The 15,851-nt window shown below is 61.1% G+C and overlaps 7 protein-coding genes across 7 annotated transcripts; 1 reads left to right on the top strand and 6 right to left on the bottom strand.

The window, feature by feature from the left end:
* Positions 1-284: 284 nt before the first annotated feature.
* Positions 285-3,166, bottom strand: JCM10292_003332 (uncharacterized protein; the record flags this gene model as incomplete). Its single annotated transcript, XM_076648545.1, has 7 exons — positions 285-776; positions 932-1,168; positions 1,253-1,406; positions 1,567-2,360; positions 2,425-2,487; positions 2,556-2,677; positions 2,818-3,166. 7 exons carry the CDS (start codon positions 3,164-3,166, stop codon positions 285-287), a joined length of 2,211 nt encoding a protein of 736 aa, XP_076505985.1.
* A 62-nt stretch (positions 3,167-3,228) lies between these two features.
* Positions 3,229-4,419, bottom strand: JCM10292_003331 (uncharacterized protein; the record flags this gene model as incomplete). The annotated part of the gene is made up of 4 exons (XM_076648544.1): positions 3,229-3,576; positions 3,642-3,808; positions 3,869-3,916; positions 3,987-4,419. 4 exons carry the CDS (start codon positions 4,417-4,419, stop codon positions 3,229-3,231), a joined length of 996 nt encoding a protein of 331 aa, XP_076505984.1.
* Positions 4,420-6,255: 1,836 nt separating this feature from the next.
* On the bottom strand, positions 6,256-7,301 carry JCM10292_003330 (uncharacterized protein; the record flags this gene model as incomplete). The annotated part of the gene is made up of 5 exons (XM_076648543.1): positions 6,256-6,347; positions 6,430-6,849; positions 6,931-7,011; positions 7,104-7,142; positions 7,226-7,301. The coding sequence occupies 5 exons, from the start codon at positions 7,299-7,301 to the stop codon at positions 6,256-6,258; spliced, it is 708 nt and encodes a 235-aa protein (XP_076505983.1).
* A 495-nt stretch (positions 7,302-7,796) lies between these two features.
* CDC28 (cyclin-dependent serine/threonine-protein kinase CDC28) lies at positions 7,797-9,511 on the bottom strand (the record flags this gene model as incomplete). The annotated part of the gene is made up of 8 exons (XM_076648542.1): positions 7,797-7,898; positions 7,957-8,098; positions 8,215-8,378; positions 8,464-8,628; positions 8,871-8,994; positions 9,113-9,252; positions 9,324-9,340; positions 9,469-9,511. The coding sequence occupies 8 exons, from the start codon at positions 9,509-9,511 to the stop codon at positions 7,797-7,799; spliced, it is 897 nt and encodes a 298-aa protein (XP_076505982.1).
* Positions 9,512-10,050: 539 nt separating this feature from the next.
* RRG9 (mitochondrial ribosome assembly protein RRG9) lies at positions 10,051-11,043 on the top strand (the record flags this gene model as incomplete). Its single annotated transcript, XM_076648541.1, has 1 exon — positions 10,051-11,043. The coding sequence occupies one exon, from the start codon at positions 10,051-10,053 to the stop codon at positions 11,041-11,043; it is 993 nt and encodes a 330-aa protein (XP_076505981.1).
* A 111-nt stretch (positions 11,044-11,154) lies between these two features.
* JCM10292_003327 (uncharacterized protein) lies at positions 11,155-13,224 on the bottom strand (the record flags this gene model as incomplete). Its single annotated transcript, XM_076648540.1, has 8 exons — positions 11,155-11,436; positions 11,498-11,596; positions 11,663-11,729; positions 11,819-11,824; positions 12,588-12,676; positions 12,755-12,835; positions 12,908-12,990; positions 13,053-13,224. The coding sequence occupies 8 exons, from the start codon at positions 13,222-13,224 to the stop codon at positions 11,155-11,157; spliced, it is 879 nt and encodes a 292-aa protein (XP_076505980.1).
* A 269-nt stretch (positions 13,225-13,493) lies between these two features.
* JCM10292_003326 (histidine phosphatase family protein) lies at positions 13,494-15,499 on the bottom strand (the record flags this gene model as incomplete). The annotated part of the gene is made up of 10 exons (XM_076648539.1): positions 13,494-13,514; positions 13,579-13,704; positions 13,766-14,087; positions 14,149-14,213; positions 14,271-14,506; positions 14,564-14,573; positions 14,640-14,725; positions 14,779-14,927; positions 14,983-15,116; positions 15,179-15,499. 10 exons carry the CDS (start codon positions 15,497-15,499, stop codon positions 13,494-13,496), a joined length of 1,470 nt encoding a protein of 489 aa, XP_076505979.1.
* Positions 15,500-15,851: the final 352 nt, after the last annotated feature.

Here is a 15,851-nt window from a genome sequence, read left to right as displayed (position 1 = left end):
TGGTCTCCCTCTCTGCAGTCCCGTGTTCTGCCTGCATGGGCTTCCGGCATGCTGGAGGCATGACTGGCCTCTGGAGCTTTTGCAAGGATCAATCCACAGTGACGTTTCTGCCTCTCCACCACCTCATGTTTGCCCCTTCCCGTCCCGGGCAGACAAGCAGAAACACTTGCCAAGAAGGGCAACGTCGGTTCTGAAGGTCTGCTGCTTAACGTAATATGCAGTTGCACATCGAAGCTACCGTATCTCCAAGTCCACCCCTCCCCACCTTTTCCCCCTCATCCGCTTCACTTCTCGTCTGACTCTGGGTCATCGATCCGGACCGCACCGAGACGGGCGCAGAGCAAGTTGGTCACAATGAGGCGCTCGACGGGCACAACGGCCTCGGTTGACTGGAGCTTGGCGCGCTGCTGCCCGTGTGCCTTGATGTCAAGCTCGTCGTATTTGTCCTCGTCTTCTCTGTAAAGCTTGTAGTCCTGCATTGTCTGGTTGTTGCTATCCTCCTTGTACTTGCACTGCTTGTCGTCATGGGACGTCTCAAGCGGCTTGTCGCCGTGGCTCACCTTGTACTCGCGCTGCTTGTTGCTGTGGGGCGCCTCGTCCCCAAGCTGCTTGTTGGCGCGGTTGTGCTCAAGCTGCTTGTCCCCGTGGAACACCACGTCCTTGAGCTGCTGGTCGTGGCAGTTGTCCTCAAGCTCCTGGCCGTGCTCCTTGTCCTTGCGCTTGTTGAGCAATCCGGCGAGGTGCAAGACCAAGCGATGGCCGCGGCCCACCTTGCACTCATAGTGTTTGAGGTAAAAAAAAAAACGCCGCCAAGAGCAGCACGGGCCGCATTGGACTGGCGAGCTGCACGAGTGGTTGTGGTCAGCCTGAAGTTCTGAACGGCAGCAGCTTTGCGCTCATTTTGGGCAGAAGATAGGCGTCAGGTGCGCACCTTCTGTGCAGAGTAGAAGCAGGGTGCGGTGGAGCGACCACGCCGCCTCTTGGCCTTCTGCGTGCCCGTGTTGCCCATCTCTGCCTCCTGGGCGCCCAATCCATCCTTTGCCTTGGGCAACTTCTTCTCAAAGAGCACATCAAGATCCTTGCCAGCCCATGTCCTGCGGCTGGCAGTGCGGCGCCCTTTCGTAGTGCACCAGGAGAGAATGCGCTGATTGGTGGAGGTCTTGTTGCGCTGTGGAAGCGAGTCGGGTCAGACAACCAGGCTGTTATTGCAAGCTGGGCAGGTGAAGCTGGAGGCGTAAGCTGCAAAGCTCACGCCATATGCGTGCGTCTGGGCAAGCAGGGCGTCTTCTGCGCAGGGGTTGTACCCCTCCGAGTCCAAGTGCAGCACGATGCAGATGGAGGCGTAGTTGAACATCGTTGCGAGCTCAGCAATGCAGTCAACCACCGCGCTTGCGCCGGCCTTTGTACTGAAGTTGGCCGCGTAGCATGCAGCTTTGAGCAGGCCAGAGAGTGAGGCGATCGATCGGAAAAGGTGGCGAGTGCAATCAGAGTGATCATGAGCCGCCAGAGCTGGTTGCAGGCTTTGTTGTTGTTGACAAGGACCTTGAGCCAAGGAGCTGTGCGCACACGTGGAGAGCATCGAGCCCTGCGCCGCCGCCAAAAGTGTCCAGGAAGCCCGTTCCGGTTGGCTGCAGCGACACTGCGCAGGACAAGAGGAGCGTGACGAGCCTGTCAAACTCAGTGTGGTACATCTGCTGGATGAGCGAGATGACATCCTGGACATGGCTCTTGAAGTCGGAGAGCGTCTGGCCCGACAACCACCCCTTTGTGCTGAAGAACTGCTGCGCCTCGTTGCAAATGCGCTGGGAGGAACCTGGCTCAGGCAAATCCTCTGCACAAGTGTAAACGGCCATCAGGAACAAATGTCCAAGTGCGGGGTCGGTTGCGAGCTCGCCTGCGAAGGTTTCGCTGCCGTTGTTCTTCTCGTCGGCACCCGTGAAGTAGACCAAGACAGTGCCACTCTGGACTGTGTTCTTACCGCCGGCGAGTCGCTCCGAGATTGAGATAGACGCGTCACCAAAAGCGCCGCGCTTCATGCGCAAAAACAGCATGCTGGAGTTGGTGACGCGGTACGACAAAATGCCGGGGCTCGCGGAAGCAAAGGTCTCAACAAGTGACACCATCTTGTGCTGCTGGGTGAGGATACCCACTGCAAGCTTGGCAGTGGGCAAGTCGCTGCCGTGCATGTCGAAGTCAAGGTCACCGAAGATGGGATCATTGCGGACAGGCGGGAGGACCGGCAAGCTGCTGCTTTTCACTGCTTCGCTCATGACGATCGCGAGGGTGCGCAGGTGGTGGACATCAGAGAGCGCCTCGTGCAACGGGCAAGCCGTGCAATCAGTGCACCGGGCGTAGAAGGCCTGTGAAGATATGATCCAGTCCGGTCAGCAGGGAGCAGATCCGTGCTGAGCAGGCAAAACTCACGAGGCCGGACCGGCTCTTGGTAAAGCTCAGGTGGCCAGGCTGGTTGACAAGACCGGCGGTGTTCTGTGTGGAAGAGTCTTGCTCAGAGCAGCTTTGGAAAGGGAGGCGAGGCGGCAGAAACGATTACTTACGAGGCGCGCCAGCTCGTCCTTGATCTTCTCCCTCAGGAAGCGGTGCGCCACACTTGTCCACAGTGAGCTGATAGCATTGCTGTCGGCACCAATGGCCTCGTCGTCCGCAATGGGGCAGAGCCCTGCGGTGACGGGAGGACGGCCACCAACGGATGTCCTCGGCGCGGCAAGAGCGGCACAAACGTCGCGGTCGAGGTTGGGCAAAAGCGTGTACAGGAGGCGGATGTGCGTGATGTTGGTGACAGAACAGCCGTGTGCGGACATCTGGTTGCAATTGAGAGCGCGGAGGCGCGGAGGATGGCAAAGGCGGGCTGGAAGGAAGGGTGCAAGACAATGTCGTTGTGCGTCGAGGCATTGACAACGGCGTTGCTTGGCTGGGTGGCAAGGCGCGGCTGGTCCACCGCGAGCATCTTTGGCGCATCGCGGAGGGAGAGCGTGAGCGCTTCCGCGCTGAACTTCTGCATCGTGCTCGGGTTGCCCTTGCCCCACCAGGTTGCCACCTTGTTGACCATGTTCTTGATGATGCCGTGCTGCAGGTTGTCCTTAAAGGACTCGGCAAGAGCGTCCCAGGCGATGAAGGCACTGACCTGCTTTGCGGTCTGCAACTGCATGCCTTGGCCGGCGCTAGTGCCGCGGACGACCAAGAAGAAGCAAGCCACGAGTGCTGCCGCGCTCAAAGCTGCGTGATGATCTTGCGGAAGCGCCTCTTCGCGCTTTCGCTTGCTTCGCCGTCGAACATAGCCGAGGCGGCAACAACGTCCTTGTTGGCTGCGTTGAAGTGCAACTTCTTCATTTTGCCGCGCATGCGGACGTAAACGTTGTAGAGGACGACAATTGCGTCCTTGAGTTTGCGCGCCTTGTTTGCCGACGGAATGAAGAATGTTGAGCGCAGCTGATCCTGTGCATTGAGCTTGGCAACAGTGGCGCCGCGCTTCAGCGTGACCTCCTCGCGAGGGGCAGGCGGGAGCAGGTGGTTGCTTGTGAGGCGCTGGCAAGCGCCAGTCGGGTTGAGTGTGGTGCGCTGCAAAAAGGTGCGGGGTGTGCGTGAGCAAGGCTCGGATATCAACGATCCAATACTCAACGCACAGGAATTTTGATGCTTGTCATGGTCGGCTCCTCCCTCGTTGCCTTTCCCTTGCCCTTGATGTCCTCGCTCTTGCCCTGGACGTCCTTGATGGCAACATAGGTTGACTCTCTGACCTTGAGCAGCGTCTCGTGGTGGCGCTCGGCAGTGAGCTGCAACTGCGGCGGTACTACAGGTTGAGAGAGATCAGCTCTTTCTAACGTGCGGGAGCAGAGAAAATGAAACGGACCCGGGGAGAAGTCAATGAGTTTGTCTTCTGCGCCAATGGTGCTTAGCGCTGCAACGAGGCGAACAAGTCATGTCAGTTCGACACACGGGAGACATGAAGAGAGAGAGAGAAGACGTACCGCTGGAAGACGGAAGGCTTGTTACGTCAATCTCGCCGGGCAAAAGGCGGAGGACACCGTGGCAAGTATGGGCATGGAGCTCTTGCACGAGAAGGTTGCACTTGGCATTGGCAATGTTCGGATTGGCAATGGCTCTGACAAGCGACCAATCATCAAGATTGCCAAGCAACTGGTTGCGGATCGTGATGGTCGTGTCGAGGAGGAACCGCAACAATGGCGGAAGCGGCTTGAGGATGGGAAGGTCGTCCTTGCTCGACAACTGCTCGAGCGGCTGGCGAGACTGCTGGGTGGCTGGGTAGTGCGTTGGCCATGCAGACTGCGCGTCGTCCGGCAAGCTGGACATGGTGAGATCGATCGGGGCGGACGACTGCGCGTCGCTGGGTCCGGCAACGGGCTGCGCGCTGCTGGGTCCGGCGATAGGCTCCCAGTCCATGTTGCGTCGTCAGAGCCTTACTCGAGCCTGCAGGAGAGCCAGCGCGGGCGGCCGCAAGGCCAGTCAGCAGTGGCACGACAGTGAGGTGGAGACGCACCCACAGAGAGTGGAGACGTACGAGGTAGTGACGGCTGTGTCTGCTGCGCCTAGATGAAGTCTCTGCGTGTTCTCCAAAGCGGCCTTGGGCTCCGGGGAGGGTGAAGCGAGGTGACTGCCAAAGGTCAAAAGACAAAGCTGGCGGTCGCCCTCGTCCTCTTCGTCTCCCGCTGTCCAAGCCGCACACGAGAGAGTGTGAACGCTTGGAGTGTCCTCGTCTCCTGCTTGCGCGCGTACAGGCCTGCTGCAGCTCCTGGGAGCGTCTCAGGCGGTGCCTTCGATCTGCCGTGGGAGATACCGGGGACATCTGCTTGTTCCATCGCTTGGATTGCTACGCCACGGCTCGACAAGCTTGAGGTCCACAAAAAGACTGCATAATCGAGCGCAAAGTACCTGCCCGGCAGCGAGTCCGGCAGGACCTCCTCATCAGCTTCCAAAGGAGGCGGTGCTGGGGGGGTCTGCGGGGGCGTGACAACGTTGCTTGCGTCAGCTGCGGTACATTGTCACTCTGCGCTGAGACACTAGGCCTGTCCATATGCTTGTCCTGCAGGCGGGTGCGGGCACCATCTCCTGCAACTGCCCAAGGGCGATTGCCACGTCGGCTTGTGGCCTTGTGCACCCCGTCCACTGGGTCGCCCGGCATTGGCAAGCCTTCAGGCAGAGAGTAGAAGGACTGACGCACCCCCCAATGGCACAAGTGTCCAGTGATTGCTGACGCGAGCTGTTAGGGGGCCTCTGGCCTTGTTGATCAAGGGTGGCAAGAGTGTGCCCTTGTACGCATCTTTACAACTTTGCCAACTTCTCACCTCCTACCAATCTGACGCACCCATGTGACAGGCATACAAAGGGCATCATGACAGCCTACGAATGGCATGCGCGCTTTGAGAAGGGCCACCAAACGGGCTTGTTTGCCTGGAACGAGCGGATCGAGCAGTTCAGGGGCAAGAAGAGTGGTACTGAGATTTGGGAGGAGTCCAATCTGCGCGCAACACCCGTCTATGTATGTCTTGCTGCTGCTCCCATGTGGAGAGTTTACCTGACAAGCTCTCTTCACAGGAGTACTGGAGTCGTTCGTTGTTCTGCATTTACCCGGGCGCCTGGCAGACAGCGCCAACACTGCCTACATTGACGGCATTGGCAGGTGGGGCAACCTTGATACCTGGATTGCTTCGCAAAGCTTCAATGTCTTCGCCGCGAACTTAACGATCTCCTTTGGCGGCTTTGCCAACACTCCGCACTGGGACAACAATAGCCGCGTATTCACCACAAGCAGAGTCTGGTACAACACGTTCAAGGATCAAGTGCTTTGCCTTCCACCCCAGTGTACCCCAGCCGTGACTGACGCTCCATTGCAGGTCGTTCCGCGTGATGTGAAGATCGGCATCAAGGGTGGGAACCTTGCCCTCCGCAAGTACGGCGTGGTCGTCGACTTCTACAAGACCCGCGGCCTCTGCTGGTGCACGTGGAACGGAGTCGAGACGCTGCACTTCACAACCAAGGTACGGCTCCTCGGTGCGGGTTGCGGAGGGCCTGCACCAGCGGGTGAGGCAGGCTCACGCGGGTGGAAAGGAGCTGAAGGTGAACGACCATGAGACGAGGCGGCGGCGCATGTAGACCTTAGAGTTCGATAGATCCTCCATCTTCTCGCAGTTTCTCTTTCCCTTCCCTTTCTACATGGCTCTGAGCCTGCTCAGAATTATTCCAAAGCATCACAGAGACTGTCTGCAATGCAGTCTGCATCTACCTCCGCCGTGCCGGAGCTGACGGGGACCATCCTTGCGGCTGATGAGAGTCGCCAGGGTTCCCTCGCAAGGGTGCCGGGTTCTGCTTGGCTGTCATTAGGAAGAGCCGGTCCAGTCAGTACACGCGCAAGCAGTCACACAAGTCAGCAAACGAGAAGACAGAGCGACGCACCGAATTCCTCCCGCCGCTGCACGGCCTCGCGGTGCTCCTCGTCCCGCCTCCGAACCGCCGCCTCCCGTGCACTCTCCGCCGTCCCGGCGCTACCCTCGCCTGTCCCAAGCTCGCGCGCCACCTCGGCCCCGTGCCGTGCCGTCTCGCGATCCACGCCCCCATCGTGCTTTGCCGGCAGTCCCTCCGGGCTGTAACCCTCTTCCGCGCGCGCCTCGCCCGCCCGCGCCGAAGGAGCAGGCGCCGCAAGCCGCTCCCGCTCGTCCTGCGCCTGCGCCGCGAGCCGCACCTTCTCGGCCTGGTACTGCTCCTCGAGGCGCCGGACGTTCTCCTGTAGGCGGACCTGCCGCGCGTAGTCTTCCTGCAGCTCTTGAATCGTCGGGGGCTCGCGGCGCGTGCGGCGCAGCCAGGAGGTCCATTGCACTGCGGAGTTTGGCGAGAGAAAGAGGTCAGCGCGAAGAGATGGGGAGCGGATGAAGCAGAAAGCGAGAAGGCGGAGCGCACCAGGGATCGTGTCGTAGCCGTACTCGCTCAGAGGCTTGGTCTCGCGATACTCGATGTAGCGCTTTGCGCGGCGCCACTCATCTGTCCGACGGGATGAACAGCGAAAGGCGATGAGGCGGACGATCAGCACACAGCTCATCAGACTTGCACTTCGGGTTCACCAGAAAGCTCACCGGGATGCTCGGGGTGCGGTCGCTCGAAGAACTGGTTACCTGCGGACGACGACGACGAGCGAGCGGCGATGATGTCGATCAGCTCGTCTCCCTCGCATGAGGTGGAGCACGCGCGAGCGCACCTTCGAGGTCGACGCCCTTCCAGTAGCGGTACTTGCCGATCCCGAGCTTGCGCGCTGCAGAGCGGAGGAGCGACATGATGCGGGTGAGGGCGGCAGAGAGAGCGAAAGAGCAATCCGAGATGGCTTTGGTGGCTCCCTCCGCAAAGTACAGCTTGCCAGGAGCAGACGGTCTACTCCCTTTCAGATAGACCAGAGGCGCCCTCGCTAGCCGGATCGCAGATGATACAACTGGTATAGCACGCCCGCCCATCCGGCCCAGCTCGTCTGCGACCGCCACGAGCCAATCGAGACAGCGAGGCCCGGTCCAGGGCGCGACAGAGTAACAAGAAAGAAGGGGAGAGAGTCGACGTGAGGCGGGCAATAGGTGCGGAGAGAGAGCGGAAAGACGAAGGGAGACGAGTGACGAGCGAAAGAGACGATGCGATGACTGCGAGGGTGTCGGAGGCGAAGAGCGGGTCTGGACAAAAGGACAAAGGGCCATAACGAGCGAAGGGGACGGGAGCGAGGGTATAAGAGGAACGGGTCGAGGCGGAGTGATGGCGGAGAGGACGGACGAGGGGCCGTAAGACGCTCACAGCTTCATGCCGTTCCCATTGGCGGCGCCGAGGAAGTAGTCGCTCTGTAGAGCGGCCTTGGCGCTCATGCGCTTTGCCGGGTCGTACGCGAGCATGCCCTGCAAGTCGTCGCAAAGTGAGCGACTGCTCCAGCGAGAACTGGGGAAGACGGCGCACGATGAGGAGCTCGGCACTTTCGTCCGTGCTGCCCGTGATGTGCTCTTGCAGGTCCTTGGCGTGCCAGTTCGGGAACGTCGTCTTGTAATCCGGGAGCGACGTGACGCCGGGCCAGACCTCCTCGTCGGGCGTGCCGAGCAGCCTGTGCATGCTCTGGTGTCAGCGTGGAGTTCGTTGGGGCAAAGGGTGTATGAGGGCGACGCGGAGCGCCTGTCCCGCCCAAACTGTTCACGAGAGCCACGGCGGAACAGAACGCACCGGAAGATGCGGAAGATCTCGTCAATCTCCGAGTCGCCGGGGAACAGCGGCTGGCGCATGATCATCTCGGCAAAGATGCACCCGACGGACCACATGTCGACGCCCGTCGAGTAGTGCCGGCTGCCGAGGAGGACTTCGGGCGCGCGGTACCACAGCGTGACGATCTGCGTCACGATCTCGTCGTCAGCAAGCACTGCCCTCGTCACCGAGTCGCAAAGGGAAGCGCGGCGATGAGCGTCCGTGACGCACCTCGTGCGTGTACGTCCGCAGCGGGATGCCAAACGCTCGTGCGAGGCCAAAGTCTGCGAGCTTGAGGTTGCCGTCCTGGTTGATGAGGAGGTTCTGCGGCTTGAGGTCGCGGTGGAGGATGCGGTGCGAGTGGAGGTAGTAGACGCCCTTGATGAGCTGGTATGTCTGTGCAGGAGAAAGTCGTCCCCAGGTGCGGAACAGGGCGAGGAGCAAGACCGGGCGTGTCAGTGTCTGCGCGGAAGGTCCGCCCGTAGGAGCTCTGATGGTTGTGCCATCGCGCGCGACGTGCGGCAACTAGGGTGGCAGTCTTGACGATGACGTACGAATTTCTGCGGTGCAGTCGAGACAAGGTGAGCAGAGTGCATGCGTTCTGCGCAACCCCGTCCATCATCTCGCAGCTAGCGCACCTTGACGATATCGGGCCCCATGCCCTCGCCGTCGCCGACCTTGTCCATGTATCGCTTGAGGTCGAGGTCGAGGAACTCGAAGACGAGGTAGAGCTTGGTCTCGTTGTGCGTCACGTCCATGAGCCTGCATGGGAGAGTGTGAGCAACGTGCACGCGACAAATACACTCGGGCTCGCCGCCTGCCGTTCGCATGCGCAAGAACGACAGGAAATGGGGACGACGGATCGCATCTGGCGACGCACCTGACGACGTTGTCGTCCTTCATCTCCTTGAGCAAGCTGATCTCGCGGATGGCAGTACTGGGCACTCCTTCGTCCTCTGCCTCGAGGCGAATCTTCTTGAGCGCGACAATCTCGCCCGTCTCCTTGTTGCGAGAGCGGTACTGTCGTGGGAGGGGAAAGCAACTTCAGCTCCTTCCGTGGCGTCGACTTATTATAGGGTGAAGAGACGCACGACGACACCGTACGTGCCTGCAGCATAGGCCAGGGAGAGCAGGAAGGCGGCGGACGGAGCGAAGAGGTCGGTCAGCCAACGGAGCTCGGGTCCTCGCGCTCATCCCACTCAGAGGCCGCACGAGGCTACGAGGTACGCGACGCACCTTCTCCGACCTTCTCGAGGCGCTCATACTTGTCGAGCGACATGATGGGCGGGCAGGACAAGCGCGACGGGAGGAGAGCGAGTGGACCAGCGGGCGGGTGGTGGCTGTTCTGGCGGGTCTGGCGGGGTGGCTGCGAGTCTGCACGAGCTGCTCCTGGGCTGCACACGCTCTCTGTGGACGCAAGGCGGGAGGACGAGGCGCGACGGGGACGAGGCCCAGTTGAGTGTCGTCGCGTCGACCGCGTCCACCGCGCAGAAAGAGCTGGAAAGGGCTAGAGGGGGCAAACGAGTGCTTCAGACGCGTCCCTCTCTTTGCTAAACGTCTTCCAGACGCTGCGTCGGCGCGGTCGAAATGTCTCGTCCTCGCCGCTTCTTCGCTCACGCTTTGACATCTCGCCGCTTCCGCCTGCTCTCGCTCAGACAGACTGAGAAGATGTCTGCCAGAGCTGCGATTGCTCCACTGCTGCGGGCTGCACTCCCTGCTCGCACCAGCGCTTGCACCTGCGCTCGCCGCGCCCTTCCCTCGTACCCCGTCCGCACCTTCACGGCAACACCGCACCGCCTCCAGCAGGCGTCGTGGGAGATGGCAGACTTCCCAGCACCTGCAGCTGTCACTCCAGGTGGCGATCGCAGCTCGAAGCGGTCTCGCGCTGCCGCCTCTCCGTCCACCTCGTCCCGCTACACCGCACGGCCGGCCCGCGCTGCTCCATCCCCGAAGCGCAAGCGGCCCGAGCCCGAGCCTCCGCTCCCGCCGCGCTCGCGGCCCGCCACCGTCGACTCGCTTCATCCCGCGATCCTGCACAAATACCGCCTCTCGCTTATGCACAGCCTCGGCCGCGCGCCCTCCGACGCCGACCTCGACCGCTGTCTCGCCTCCTGGCTCAAGCGCGAGTATCGCGAGCGCGAGGAGCGCATCGCGGGCGAGATTGCGCGGACGCGCAGGGCTCAGGAGATGCGCGACAAGCTCGACCTCGCGTGGGAGTGGCAGCGCCAGGCCGAGGAGCAGGCCGGCATCCCGCGCACCGACGACCAGCGGCGCCGCGACGAGGTCGTCAAGGCACGGCTCCTCCGCCGCAGGGAGGAGAAGCTTGAGCACGAGCGCCAGCGCGAGGCCGCCCTCCTCGCCGCGGCCGAGGCGCGCGCCAAGGGCGCGTCCGACTCCGACTCGGCCGACGACGAGTGGGCCAACGCGCCCGAGTGGAAGCGGCACCAGCGCGCGATGAAGCGCAAGTTCCCCGAGGGCTGGGCGCCGCCCAAGCGCATCTCGCGCGAGGCGATGGACCTCATGCGCACGCTCGCGCGGTCCGACCCGGCCGTCTACACGGTTCAGTACCTCGCGACCAAGTTCAAATCGAGCCCCGAGGCCGTCCGCCGCATCCTCAAGAGCAAGTTCCAGCTCGCACCCGAGGAGCAGGCGCGGCGCGAGGCCAAGCGCAAGGAGGCGAGGCGGAGGGGAGAGGGCGCCGCAACGGCGGGGTCGGGACCGGGGTCGACGTGGGAGGGAGACCTCGCGGCGCAGGGCCGCGAGATGCGGGAGCTCCGCCAGAAGCGCGACTCGCAGCGGGAGGCTCAGTAGAATTGGACCGAAGCAAAGCATCGCTCATCACTCTTCACTCTCTTGGCGATTGCTTGCGTGTGCCGTGCATGTTTGCATTGCCGGATCACGCTCAGGGAAGGGGGACTCTGTCTAGTACTGGTCGTAAAGGCTGTATCGACGCTCTCGCCTGACCGGCGTCTGCCCCGTCTGAAAGTCCGCCATGCCCGGCTTCTTGCGGAAGGAAGCGCTCTGCATACGAGGCGCGTCAGAAGGTGGCCCGGCGAAGGGAGGCGACCCAGCGTTGTCGAAGCTGCTCGGTCGCTTGTCGAACGAGACGGATCCCCGGCGGTACGCAGGCGCACTCTTCGTGATTGGCGGACGAGTGCGGTCCTGCTGTGTGGGGAACGTACGCTCGTACCGCGCGGAGGGTCCCTGCATCACAATGTCACGGTCAGTCAATCATTCTCGAGCGGATCTCGTGAGTGCAGCGTACTGCACGGCTCGACGGCCTAGGATCCTCATAGTAGAGTGGCGATGCGGGTCTCTCCAGGTGTAGCTCGTCAAAGTCGAGATCGTCCGGGTGGAGCGGCGGCTGTCGTGGGCGAGCGTGATTGCGAGACGGGCGGTGAACTGACGGACGGGAAAGACGGGGATGGACACGCGGCGCTTCTGGCGGCGTCGGGTCGCGCTCGAATGACGGCTCCGAGTCGTCGGCTCCGCTGTCACTGTGGACCGCAGGAGTCTGGGTGGTGCGCAACGTGCGGCCTATGTCAGCGACTTGCGAAGGTCTATTGAAGGGCATCTTGCAACGTACGTGTTGCTGTGGAGCAGGAACCCGGGATCAGTCGTCAGGTCCGAACTGCCGTGAGCCCAGGTACACACACCGGAAACAGTTGCTTCAGCAAAGCAAGTACGGCAAGGGCGGTCTGCATCAAGTGCTTTTCATGACTGCTCCCGTAGTCGCTCACGACCGCTCGGGCAAAGTCAGTGGGCCAGCGCGCTCTGTTGCGACTCAGCTCATTGACGACAGCTGACATCCGTTCAAAGAACGCGTCGCAGTCATCTGGAGCAGCTCTTTCCTTGATCCTGCGGATCAAGGCGATGAGTTGGGATTTCCGGCTTGCTCTGAGGAAGGGAAAGTTTGTTCACCGCTTTACGCAATCGGTGACACTGCACTGGCCCAGAAGCGTCTTGGCGCTCCTTGCGGACTTTGCAGCGCAAATCCGGCGAACGAGGTCAAAGCGATCCCAATTGACAGCCGACAAGCCCCGGCCGTCAATCAGCGGAAGTGCAAAGGTGTACAGCGCGTCGAGCTGTTGAACCGAGTCTGCCCAAACGCGCAGAGCGTCGCCGAGCGAGATGAACGCGCTTTTGGTCCGCGACAGAGGGCGAAGCGAAGGAGCAAGTTCAGCATCATTGCCGGTGTAGATGTCTGCTTAAGGATGGTCAGCTCTGTGCGCTTCATTGTTTGAACTTGCAGCGCACAGATGCTGACATCCGCCCTGAAAACCGGTACGTGCGGAATTTCGGAGCTCAGGGAGTCAGCACTCGCTTCGGCGGCACAAGCCAATAGTCTGACTGACACGTTCTTGCATTCTACCCGAAAGTCAAGGCTATTGACGTCGGTATCGTAATCCTTGAACATGAGGACTCCCATTTGCCGCAAGACCCTCTACAAGCTACAAGCGTGGATCAGCACAATCTGCTCCGTAAGGGCCGGAGCTTTGGAAGCACTGACCTTTGTGCGCACCCAAAGCTTGCGATTGTGCAATTGGGTCGTGAGCTCGTAGCTCTTCGACGGGTCGAGTCCCGGAATGGCCAAGCTGACGGACTGCGAGTCGAAGACATGTCAAAGGTGGGCGCGCCACAAGAAGGGCCTTCTCGGCCATCTGAGTCCGCTCACCGTCGCTTGAGCCGCAGTCTCGGGCAGGAAGACACCGGAGCGCACGAATTCCTCATACAGCAGCAAATCGCAGCCAGCCGTGCCTGCAGAGCGGCAGGCGCTGTCAGCGGCGCTGATCGACTCTTTGAAGGAACACCTGGCGTACCGATGCAGAAGACGGCATTGCCCCTACCAACGTCGCATGCCTCGATTGCACCGACGACAGCCCGTACGAGGTTGTAGCGGTCAGTTGCGTGTTCCTGCAGAGCCTGTGCGGCAATGCGCGGTGCGTTCAGGTCCTCGTGTACGCTGCCGCGACGTCGACGGGAGCTCGACATGGAAGCCGAGAGCTGACAGGCGGGAAATCCAGGTAGGCGAGAGAATGCGAAGGCAGCGCGCTACTGGCCGAACGACACGTCCGCGGCATGTCGGTGTGCTTGTGGCCGTCGCAGACAGGAGCCGTCTTAACCGGGAACCGGCGGAGTCTCCTGAGCAGCCCGAGAAGACAGGAGACCCGAGACGAAGCCACGCGGCTGTGCGCAATTTGACGACCTTTCATGATTCCAGCTCTACGCCTCGTCTGACGCAAAGGATGGAACGCGCTCCGCTAGACAGCCTTCCAGCCGCACTGTGTCGAGAGGTCCGGTCAAATTTTGCTGATTGAGAAGGTCACAGGAAGAAAGCTTGCGCACCTCGAGATAGTCGCCATCTGCATTATTGAGCGCGTACGACTGCGAGGTGATGAAGTGGTGCAGCGAGCAGAGACCAGTCTGACTGTCGGCCGCAACGCAGAACGTCGGGATTTGCAGCTTATCGTTCTGATTCACCGCAAGCTGTCAGTCTCCGCATGGCGCAAGGAGCCCAGATGCATGGACGTACCATGAAGAATCGAATGAAAGTCTCGTTGCCACAGGTGAGGCGCTCGGTAACGAGCCTGCCTGCGAATGGCACGAGCTGCGACGTCACCCAGACTTGCCCAGCGTGCGGACCCGTCTCGGGCAAAGAAGGACCGTTGCTCAGGCCCATGGCGGAAAAGATGGCGATCATCTGGTTGTCGTGCGAGAAGTCGGCGTAGAGGGCGCGGTCAAGCGGGAAAGTTGACGGGTTCTGCGCGAGCGTCTGGTTGACCTGCGTCTCGTCCGCTAGGACGTAGGCGCGGTCTCCAGTCAAGCGCGAAATGAGCTCATTGATGTAGCCGACTCTGTAATGTCTTGGCGTAAGCACCTATGACGGCAAAGGAGAGCAACGAAAAAGACCCTCACCCCTGCGCAGGACCAAGCGCATTGCCGTAGCCTGTCTTGTAGTACTTGCTCAGGTCGTAGTAGTACTGTGTGAGGTTACGGATCAGCGTGAACAACAGGACAAACTGACCTAGCGACCGTACCTCCATTCCGGCAAATTCCTCCGAGGTGAAGAGCTTGCACCATGGCGAGAGCTGCTCCTTGTACTCGCTTTCGAAGCCACACAGCTGCATATAGTTGAGGATATCGTCGACCTCGACGCTAGCGTTCGGGGCCATCTCATTAATGCGTGTGGTAGCCTCGACAGCGTATGTCGCGAGCCAGGCGTCCGCGTACTGCTCGTTCTCCGGCGCAGCGTCGCAATTGTTGTCGTCAAGGGCTGAGAGAGCCGCCTCATTAGCTTCAGTCGCTTAAGAATAGATGATCTCGTACGAACTATTGTTCATCTGAGAGGGAGAAAGCGCGCGGTGAGCAGTCGTCCAAGGCAGAATGTCAGGCGCATTATGACGCACCCCGGCAGTGTTGTCAATGACCACGGAAGGCGACGAAGCCGTTCTGCCGCTCACGGCAAAGAAGCCGGACGTCCAGTTACCGGCAGCTGTGCAGACGGACATTCAGCGGCTGCCTCGGCAACGCATTCAATCTACGTACAGTCAACAACGCGCGCAGAGCTGTCGCTGCGGACAAATGGTTCGGCATCGCCGCCGAGGAGACCAGAGTAGCGCTTGTACGCCTCGACGCCAGCCTCGTACGATTCCTGCTCGCCGAGCGGGGTCAGGACGTCGGCCTTGAGCGGGTAGCTGCACAGGCTATAGTCAGCACGTGACGACACAAGTCAGAGTAGGTGGCGCATACATATAGCTTTTGACAAACTCCAGGTCGCCGTCGAGCGAAGTCGCGTTCTGCTGCAACTTGGCGATCGAAGCCTGGAGCTTCTTGCCGGCGTTCGCAGTCGGGAAGCGCGCTCCGTGGCGCTGCAAGATGTTGACCTGTTTTGCGATGCGGATGAGGTGCGGAAGAAAGGCAGGCAGGCGAACCAAGGAGAACGTACCTGGTCGATCTTGCACCCGGAAGGTGGCGCACGGTAGGAGCCGAGCGGATACCACGGACTGTACGGACCGAGGTTGTTGCTGATGTACGACGGAAGCGGGTTCTTGATCGCTGCAGCGTTGACAGCGGCAGCAGATGCAGGCGCAGGAGCAGATCCGGCGAGGAGAGCGAGGGAAGCGACGGCGACGGCGGAGAGCATTGCGGCGGTCAAGAGGAGCTCAAAGATGTCGTCGCTAGAGACAGGAAGGAGCAAAAGAAGAGTCGAGCGGCGTTGCTGCTCCAATCCGCCTGTCTCGCTCACAGCCCCTTTAGACGCGGCCATCTTTAGATCGCCCGCCGGCCCACGAGCAGGCGAACAGTTTGCAACGTTGCTGGGGCAACGCAGCGGGCCTCGCTGCTCCGTTGTGCTCGCCGCTTTCGCCGGTCGGCGGTTTTTGTGGGGGTGGGACGAACGTGCGAGAGGGTGTCTCGCGACGACAACGGCGCGGGCAGCGGCGAAGCGCGATCGGAGGCAGCGCAGCCAAAGTTGGCTTCGCGTGAGCACTCCTCGCCGCTTCCCGAGATATGGCGGAGCACCGCATGCGAGAAGCGGGAGGCGAAGAGACGAACGTGTTCCGGCTGGCGATCTGACCAAGTTCACGGAGCTCTCGATGACAGAGTACTTCTGCAAGAGC

This window comes from Rhodotorula paludigena (assembly GCF_050403205.1).
Source record: "Rhodotorula paludigena JCM10292 DNA, Rt_paludigena_JCM10292v1_ctg16, whole genome shotgun sequence".
Lineage (NCBI taxonomy): Eukaryota > Fungi > Basidiomycota > Microbotryomycetes > Sporidiobolales > Sporidiobolaceae > Rhodotorula > Rhodotorula paludigena.
This window is presented reverse-complemented; position numbering and strand designations above follow the sequence as displayed.